Source organism: Branchiostoma floridae, unplaced genomic scaffold (genome assembly GCF_000003815.2).
Source record: "Branchiostoma floridae strain S238N-H82 unplaced genomic scaffold, Bfl_VNyyK Sc7u5tJ_1338, whole genome shotgun sequence".
NCBI lineage: Eukaryota > Metazoa > Chordata > Leptocardii > Amphioxiformes > Branchiostomatidae > Branchiostoma > Branchiostoma floridae.
The window spans coordinates 111,544-122,080 of NW_023365702.1; the positions used below are offsets into that span (position 1 = coordinate 111,544).

General features: G+C 40.2%; 1 protein-coding gene across 1 annotated transcript in view; it reads right to left on the reverse strand.

Moving 5' to 3' along the window:
- LOC118407415 (zinc finger protein 208-like) overlaps positions 1 to 10,537 on the reverse strand; it is a gene marked incomplete at its 5' end in the record, with an annotated part of 15,469 nt that overhangs the window by 1,243 nt on the left and 3,689 nt on the right. The window contains one exon of the mRNA XM_035807890.1: positions 4,256 to 5,283. Within this exon, the coding sequence (XP_035663783.1) occupies positions 4,256 to 5,283 (1,028 nt within the window). The remainder of the gene's footprint in view (positions 1 to 4,255; positions 5,284 to 10,537) is intronic.

A 10,537-nucleotide genomic window follows, 5' to 3' on the forward strand; every position in this document is an offset into this window, starting at 1 on the left:
TGAACTAGCTGACTGAACTAGCTGCTGCACTCCTCACATCTAGTAGGGTTTCTCTCCTGGTGTGAGTAAGCATGTGTCTCTTCAGATTACCCAGCTGACTAAATTTCCTGGCCGACTCCCTTACACCTGTAGGGTTTCTCCCCTCTGCTAGAGCCAGGTTGCACAGAATCATCCATTTTTGCATTTCTCATGACGTCATCCAAACTCTGCACTTTGCTCGTTGATGCCATCCTGCTTGCTCAAGCGGTACGTCTGTAGGAAAAAGATGAATTGTCGTCAGACACTAATTTTTCACTTTTCCCTTCAATTTATTTATTTTACCAGGAAAGTACAACTCGAGTTAGACTAGACCTGCTTTTCAGGCAGTCTTGGGCATACATAGAAACAACACAATAACAACAAAGACATTCAATAACAACATAGCTGTAAAAATAGCATTACTTTAAGCAATTAGGTATAAGTCACTTTAAATGTCCTGAACTTCATCAGGCTTCGTGACTTGCAAGGGAGCTTGTTCCACGGCTGCACGCCATAGTACTGCAGACTGCCACTAATTTTTTAAGTCATCATATATATATATGGTAAAATCCTAATTGATATCCGCCGTACAGCGTCGACTACGGCTTAACAGTCTTATACGAGAATGATAGTCTCTGCCACACAGGGCACATCTTTGTGGCAGATGTTTTTTTTAAGTATACCAACTTGTACATTAGTGTCCTAGCCAAACTTTTTCCAACTCATTGTATAAATCTCCTAGCAAAAATAAAGACTGACGAATAGTGAAGCCTCCCTCCACCATTTTACGTTACTGAATAACGGTTGGTGCAAAATCTTTTTTTTCTTGTTGGACGGGTGTCGAGAAAAAGCCTGAAAAAATTATTGGACCTGATTTTAGACCGATTAGAAAATGAACAGATCATACCGGCAAGCATTCATGTGTTTGGGGGCTTACTGTCCCAATTGAGAAAGTAAACATCCAACATGGCGGCGCTTACTGGTGCCTACGAAACCAATAAACAAGAGCGAAGTAGGATACAATTTACCAAGTTTCTACAAGCAAATTTAGTCTAACTGAGGCTTTGTTGACATTCAGTCAACGATATTCTAAAACGCCAGGAGAAATAAGATCATCAAACAGATACATTTGTTGCAAAATGAACCATTGTTTTGCCCATTTACAAGTCCGGGTTCAGGTCCGGATTTAGTTCCATGAATGGAATTTTCTATACTGGTACTCACCCCTACCAGTGGTACTACTGAACCTCCCCGTAGAATTAATTCAAACACGGCATAATGAACACCAGATGTTAGAAAGGTGGGAAGTTCTGGCCTGGGGGCGGACGGGGGAAGTTGAGGTACACCTTACAGACATAATCCGTGCCTTCCATACAAGTATGACTTATTTCTACGCCAAGGAACACTGCAGAATTGACTTTGAAATACATAAAAACAGACTGGCATTTTTACTTGCTTTTTAATAAATAACCCCCAAATTCTTATCAACGGACCTCCCGTAAACCCCTCACAGGCCCCGCTGTTTACGTTTCATTCTGCATTCCTCAACGTATAAGAATCATTTCTCACTATTTTAGGTGCAGAAAACTGGAACATTTCAAACATACTCTTTCCTCTTTGCTATGGTGTATCTTCCAGTGGAAACACACGGCAGAACCATTATGGTTTATACCTTGCCCTCCCCTCCCTCTAAAGAAGTTGCGACGCGTTGACGAAACGCTTCACTTTCGAGGTTTCTGTCAAGCCTACAGAGCTTCTAGTATCAAAATACAAGATGTCGTCTTACCTGAACAAACTTAAACACCAGCAGACTTGCACAAAAACGTCCGTCGACTCCCTAAAACCGCTAAATGTTGATGAGATCTTCGGAACGATGAAAAACTTTCCAAACCGACGCCGTTTTTCGGGAAAACAGGAAGTTACGTCATATGACCCAGAAGTACGTAACGGTACTGGGTCAACCATCCTCCCTGATTATTCACTAGTTGTCGCGAGAACGCTCAATCGGGATTTATGTTAAGATGAATGCAGACATGGCATTTCTTTCTTCGAGCCTGGTCATATCTTTATTCTCCCGTGTTGCTCATTTTGGTGAAGGTCAACGTGTTTACAATTGCGGGCCTCCTTTGGAAACCAGACCTGTACCTGTAATCTCCAAGCAGATCCTACGATGCCATATGAAAGATAGTATTAAAGATGGCCAAGGGGTACAGCTGGCCAAAGGGATTCAAACGGTCACATACATACTCCCAGGCTGGCTTCACTCCTCTTCTAGCTTTTGATACTGTCTAATGCTACCGTAGGATCTGCTTGGAGATTACAGCACAGTACCTGTGTCTTGTGCAGTGATGCCTTCTAGCGATCTTCAGCGTAAATGCACCCGTAAATCTGGTGCTCTGCTCAGCAAATAAAAACTAATCGCAAGTAAATGTAACTAGAAAGTAGTGCCTTAAATGAAATCATGTTGTTTTATTCTTTTCATTAAGATCTAAATGTATTGACTTTATGAAATAAAAATGCTGGTGACACTGTTTTCTCTTGTGTTTGGTTGCGTTTGTATGTATGTGTGTGGATGTCTGTCTGTCTGTATGTATGAATGTGTGTATGTATGTGTGTTTGTACGTACGTATGTACGTATGTGTGTATGTATGTATATATGTTTGTGTGTATGTATGTATGTATGTATGTGTGTGTGTGTGTGTGTGTGTGTGTCTTAATGTATGTATATATGTTTGTGTGTATGTTTGAAAGTATGTATGTATGTGCTTGTACGCAGATGAACAGCATAACTTTAGAAGACTCGAATGGATTATTTATATGTATTGATATGTTCTGGATATCCAGGATGTGCCTCAAAGCATGTCTTCATCATGTCTTTGAAAGGAGCACATCTTGGATGAAAACAATCAGTTTGAAGCCTTCGTCTGTTTACAAAATCATTGAAGAATTCATGGTTTTAGATGCGTTCCTTTCAATTTTGGGAGCATAAAAAGCGTTTTGTTTGTACACAGTCATCTGTACATTATACTTATGAACTACAATGGCCATTTCGGAAAATAGTTTCATCAGGTTGGTAGAATATAGAATATATCAGAATTCTTTTACACAACCAAATTTTACTCACTTTGCTAACATTTCGATGACTCTCAGACACCTTCCTCAGATATCGAAACATGCACAAAGTGAGTATAAACTGGTTGTGTAAAAGAAGTCCCCTACATACTATGGCTATACCGGCTAGTGTCATACTAAATGTATTGACTTCTTCAAATGTCAGATCCAAACAAGTGTGCATCAAACAAACAACTTTATTGAACAAAACAAATGACTATAATGAAAAAATTACAGAACAATAAAACCTAAAATAACACTTCTACAATGTGAATTTTCAAGACAAATTCAGGCCTCAAAAACAGCTTCTGATACCCCTAAAAACTACATGAACTAGGCAAGTATATACCTGATAACGTTAAGATTAACACTAAAGTAAAGGTAGATTAGTACAACAAACCAGCTTAAGATCATAAGTAGTAGTGCTTAAACAAGTCTTCTTCACAAAATAACTCTTTCTTCAGTTATATTGTTACCAAGCTAAACTACAAACCTGAAATATAGAACAAAATTTTTGTAACTTGAACTGTTATTCCACACTAAATCAGTAAATGGTTAACTTGGCATTTTACAAACGGGCATGCGAAATAACAAAAACAAAGTTTCACAAAGAACAAAACATACTTTTCTAATTTATCTAAGGTTGGGAACTTCAGATAAGAAATCAACAAGTAAATAAAAGTAAAAGTTAAACCTTTCTTAGCAACATTATTACAACAGTTCAAGGAGTTACAATCAGATAGCGACTATACAATGTCTCGACTACTAATCAAAAATGTGAAAAAATGTTAATTGACAAAACTGCTTTGTGACCAACATCTCTATTCCACATGCCTGGTCCTAAGATTTCGTATTTGTGAGTTCACAGAACTGTCTGCTGAACAGCTGACACTTTCTCATTTGCACGTGTTTCTTTAGATGACCCAGTCGACTGAATTGCCTAATGCATTCCTAACCCCTGTACAGTTTCTCGCGAGTCTCCATGTTTTTTAGATAACTGAACCGCCTGCTACACTCCTCACACTTAACTAAGGTTTATTCCCAGTGTGAGTCAGCATATGTTTCTTCAGATCAGCAAGTTGATTGAACTGTTTGCTGCACTCCTCACACCTGTAGCGTTTCTCACCTGTATGAGTTTTCATGTGTCTCCTAAGATGAGCGTGCTGACTAAACGGCCTGCTGCACTCCTCACATTTGTATGGTTCCTCCCCTGTGTGAGTTCGCATGTGAGTTTTCAGGTGACCCAGTTGATTAAACTGCTTGCTGCACTCCTCACATTTGTAGGGTTTCTCCCCTGTGTGAGTCCGCTTGTGTTTCTTCAGATTACTCAGTAGACTGAACTGCTTGCTGCACTCCTCACACTTGTAAGGTTTCTCCCCTGTGTGAGTCCGCATATGATTTTTTAGAGCACCCAAATCACTGAACTGCCAGCTGCACTCCTCACACCTGTAAGGCTTCTCACCTGTGTGAGTCCGCATGTGTTCCTTAAGATGATCCAGCCTACTGAACTGCTTGCTGCACTCCTCACACATGTAAGGTTTTTCTCCTGTGTGAGTTCGCATGTGACTCTTCAGATGACTCAGCTGACTGAACTGTCTGGTGCACTCCTCACACTTGTAGGGTTTCTCCCCTGTGTGAGTCCGCATATGTTTCTTCAGAGTACTCAGCTCACTGAACTGTTTGCTACACTCCTCACACTTGTAGGGTTTCTCCCCTGTGTGAGTCTGCATGTGAGTCTTTAGATTACTCAGCTCACTGAACTGTTTGCTACACTCCTCACACCTGTAGGGTTTCTCGCCTGTGTGAGTCCGCATATGTTTCTGCAGACTTCCCAGTCGACTGAACTGTTTGCTGCACTCCTCACACCTGTAGGGTTTCTCCCCTGTGTGAGTTCGCATGTGAGTCTTCAGATTACCCCGCTGACTGAACTGTTTGCTACACTCCTCACACTTATAAGGCTTCTCCCCTGTGTGAGTCCGCATGTGCCTTTGCAGATTACACAGCTGACTGAACTGCTTGCTGCACTCCTCACACATGTAGGGTTTCTCCTCTCTGCTACTCCCAGGTTGCACAGAAACATCCTCTTCTGCAGTTATCCTGACGTCATCCAAACTCTGCACTTTGCTCGTTGAAGCCATCTTGCTAGCTCGAGTGCTTTGTAGGGAAAAGATGAATTGTCATTAGGATTAAGAGACACTAATATTTTAAGTATACCAACTTATACATTAGTGTCCAAGCCAAACCTTTTCCAGTGTATAAATCTCCTAAAAAAAAGACTGAGAAGTAGTGAAGCCTTCCTCCAGCATTTTAAGTTACTGAATAGCAGTGGGTCGAAAACTGTTGTTTTTTTTGGATTGGTGTGGAAAAAGACAGGCCTAAAAAAAACATTGGACCTACTTTTAGACCTATCAGAAAATGAACAGATTGTGCCGGCAAGCATTCATGGGTTTGGGGCTTACCGTCCAAATTAAGAAAATAAACATCCAACATGGCGGCGCTTATTGATGCCTACGAAATCAATACAGGTTTTGCTATCACAAACCACAGTTCTGTATAAACAAGAGCAAAGCAGGATAAATTTTACCAAGTTTCTTTTAACAAACAAATTTAGTCTAACAGAGTCATTAGCTTTGTTGACATGATGACAGAATTCTAAAATGCCAGGAGAAATCTGATACTCCATCAAACAGATGCATTTGTTGCGAAATGGACCATTAATTTGCCCATTCAGAAGTTTTATAATTAGGTCCGGACCTGGAAATAAATCCTCTGGACCTGAATTTTCCGTACAGGCACCCACCCGTAACTAGTACTGAAACTCCCCTAAGAGTTAGTTCAAACACGCCATAATGAACACCAGATGCTAGAACGGCGGGAAGCTCCGAGCTGGAGGCGGACGGGGGAAGTTGAGGTACACCTCTGCATCTGCATCTGCATAAGATACCCCCAAATGACCCCGCGAGGGGCAAAAGTAGGGAGGGGGGGGGGGGAGCTGAGGCTCCCGGGTTAGGGCGGGCAGGCCGCCTGCCTGGCACGGAAGTGCTCAACATTGGGAGCGCTTACAACCGTGCCAGGCAGGGCATTCCACTCGGGAATTGTGCGTGGGAAAAAAGAATGTTTGTAGATATCGGTGCGTGCGAATATGTGTTGATATTTGAAGTCGTGACTACCCCGGGTGTGCCCTTGGGCAGGCTTCAGAATATTGCTGGCGTCTATGTTAATATTATTGTTGACTACTTTATAGAAAAACCTGACGGATATAAAACCAATCATACAAGTGTGACACATTTTCACACAAAAGAACACTGCAGAATTTACTAACAAAGAGAAAATACATTTAACAAAAATAGACACGCCTTTTCACTTGCCCTTGAATAAATAATATCGGGAATCCTAACAAAGGGTACCCCATAAACCCCTCACAGGCCCTCGTTGTTTACGTTTCTTCCTGCATAATTGCCTCCACGTATCAAAATGTTCTCTTCCTATTTTTGAGGGCAGAAAATTGGAACATTTCAAACATACGTTTGTATAATTCTTTCCTCTAAGCTATGGTCTATCTTCCAGCGAACACAGTTGTCAGAACCATGTGATTTTTTACCTCTGTTTCCCCCCTCCCCAAAAAAGAAGTTGCAACGCGTTCACAAAATGCTTCAGTTTCAGTTTTCTGTCAAACCTAGAGCTTCTAGTGTCAAAACACAAGAGGTCGTCTTACCCGAACAAACTTGAACAGCAGCAGACTTGAGCAAAACGTCCGTTGGCTCCCTAAAACCGCTAAATGTTGACGAGATCTTCGAGACGAAGAAAAACTTCCAAGCCCACGCCGTTTCTCCGGAAAACAGGAAGTTGCGTCTCATGACCCGGAAGTATACTATGACCTCGGTCAACCATCATCTCCTGGTTATCCAATAGTTGTCGCGATAACGCTCAATTGGAATTTAAATGTAAAGATGCGTGCAGACAAGGCATTTCTTTCTTGGAGACTGACACTGGTTATATCTTTATTCTGCTTTGTTGCTCCATTTGTTGAAAGTCAACGTGCTTAAAATTTCAGGCCTCCTTTGGAAACCAGACCTGTACCTGTAATCTCAAAGCAGATCCTACAGTGCCATATATATAAAGATAATTGTTGTTGTTGTTGTATCAAAGATAGTATTAAAGATGGCCAAGAAAAATAGCCAGCCAAAGGGAGTCAAACGGCCACATACACACTCCTAGGCTGGCTTCACTCCTCTGCTAGCTTTTCATACTGTCTAATGGTACCGTAGGATCTGCTTGGAGAATACCGGAAAGTACCTGTGTCTTGTGTAGTGATGCCTTCTAGCGATCTTCAGTGTATCTGCACCCGAAAATCTGGTGCTCTGCTCAGGAAATAAAAACAAATCGCAGGTATATGTTGAAAGTAGTGCCTTATATGGAATTATGTTGTTTATTCTCTTCATAAAGATTTAAATGAAATAAAAACTTAATGAAATAAAAAATGCTGGTGATAGTGTATTCTTTTGTGTTTGGTAGCGTTTGTATGTACATGTATGTATGTATGTATTTGTGCATATGTATGTATGTGTGTGCGTGCGTATATATGTTTGTATGTATGTATTTATGTATGTGTATGAATGAATGTGTGTGTGTATGTATGTGTATGTGTATGTGTTTGTATGTGTGTACGTATATATATATATATATATATATATATATATGTGTGTGTATGTATGTATGTTTGTGTGTATGTATGTCAGTGTTTGTGTAGATGTGTATCTATGTACATGCTTGTAAGCAGATGAGCAGCATAACTTGAGAAGGCCATGAATGGATTGTACATGTATTGATATGTTCTGGATATCCAGGATGTGCCTCAAAGCATGTCTTGGATAGAAACCCATCTTGGATACAACAGTCAGTCTGAAGCCTCTGTCCGTTTACAAAATCATAACTAGTTGTTTGAGTAACTATTATTGAACAATGAATGGTTTTAGGTGCATTCCTTACAATTTTTGCACGCAAAAGTCTTTTACTTGTAGCCTGACTGGTTTCTTTACATAAAACTAATAAACAACTATGCCTTTGTTCTATCTATCGGCTTCTTCAAATGCCATCTCCAGAGAAGTGTGAATAAAACAAACAACTTTATTGAACTAAACAAATGTGACTGAACAATAAAACCCAAAAGAAATGTTCTGTTGATTAGGATATAAACCCTTTGTCCTTACATCATTTCTAGAGTTTTCCGGCAGTTAGGGACCATTATCCGAACTATGCAGGAAATCATGTTTAACAAACACTTGAAACTAACAATGAAAGGTAACTACATGTATCTACCTACATGAACAAGTATAACAGATACCTGATAAGTAAATCTAGAGTAATACAACGAACCATCTTAGATCTTATATAGTAGTGCTGAAACAAGTCTTCTTCACACAATAACTGTTTTCACCAGATCTGTTGCTACCAAGGTTACAGCTTAGCTACAAGCCTGAAATATTTGAACAAGTTTTCTGCAAGTTGAACTGCTATTTTGCACGACATGGAAAACTTGGCATTTTAGAAAAGGGCATATGCAATAAGAAATATAATAATATCACGCAGTGGTTTCCAGTGACAAAAAAAAGTCTTCTTCACACAATAACTGCTTTCACCAGTTCTTTTGTTACCAAGGTTGTAGCTGAACTACAAACCTGAAATGTAGAACAAGCACTGGGGGAAAGGGTATCGGATGTAGCCATATCCGAGCAGGGATATTTGCGTATTTGTAACAAATGCTAGCGAATGCAAACGGATTCGAGTTGGATCCCTAAAATATCCGAAATTAAGATTTTTGTGATCCGGAATGAAAAGACTCAAACATATCCCAAAATGGGATTTTCCACGGATGCGAAGTCGTTTTTTTTTAGGGATTTCTTTGAATACCTGGAATGATCGGATCGCAAAGAATCCCCAAACGGTATTTCCCTCGGATGCGAAGTCGTTTTTAAAAGGATTTTCCTAGTATATTTGTCATGGTCGGATCCTAAAGAATCCCAATGCGGCATTTGCCGCGGATGCGAAGTCGTTTATTAGGGATTTCTTCGTATGATCAGATCATAAAGAATCCAAAACGGGATTTTCTGCAGATACAAAGTCACTTTAATGAATTTTCCGCACATTTGACAAATCACAATATCATGTGTGCCCAATTACTTTCTTATAAAAGGCTAACACGATTTGAAATAGAAAAGAATGCACAGAATAATCTTATTCTAAACCAGTCCTGAGAAGAACTAAAAGACGTAATGTCATCGAGGCCGAATCCTGTCTGCCACATGATATGTATACAGATACAATATTGCAACAAGAATGGGTTATACCAGGTATGTACAGAGAGTCCCTGTTATCTAATCATGTTAAGGGAAAGTTGAATCCTTTAACCGCCAATATCATCACATGACTTCTTATACTTCCAAATAGAATATAGGATCAAACGTGAATGCAATTTGACTTTTATGTAAAACTGACATGGGAGTCTGTGGCTAATCTTGCTTCTACGAATATCTGTTTCTATTACAAATCAAAGTCTTCGCGATGTCCAACTCTAAGGAATTTCCACATCCGGCTACAGGATACAGATAGTGAATCCAGCTTGTAAAGTACAACTAACATGACTTATAGTTTCAGTATGTACAGCTTCTCGCAACAGCACAAAGTCTCCTTTCTACTAGTGACAGTGCTTCGCTTCTTTTCAGGCTAGTTACGCGCGCCCTGATCCCTCCCAGCTCAATTCCTTCTGTGCCCTTCCTGTAGTCCAGTGTTCTCCCAGCTGTTGACACGGCCAGAGAATGTCGACCCGCCTTCTGAAAAAGAGAAAGAATAATCCCATCAAATTTTGAGATAGCTAAAGCATCCATGTTTGATGGATGCGTCCGTCAAAGTAATTAGGATGTATATGAAAAGAAATGGTGATTGGCTTGTTATACAACAGGAACAAATGCATCTGATTGTGGTATCGCCATTATCACCGTTACATTCCGCATTATCATACCAAAAAAGTCCCCCGGGAGGGCGCGGCAGAAACAGTCTAGCGTTGCATAATTAGTGACAAGGTGTGATCTGCTTCCCCGGCCGGACTTTGCATTGTGTACGAGACGTCGCATATAAACAAACACGTAAACACCGTTTGAACAGAATGTTCCTATGCGAATAAATACCAGGCTTGAGACAAACACATGTGTATACAAGTAATGTTTTGATGATGATTCAAATTTTTCCCAAATAAGTCAACAGTTACTCAGCAAGTATCATGCTTGTGACTTGTGTTTTGTAAGGCTTCCGTTATGTCGTTTTCTGATAAGTTTCTGTTCAACCCAAGCATACCAAAAGCGCTACTAACTACTGGGCAACAAGGAATGTAGTCACAAAGACCAATTCAAAG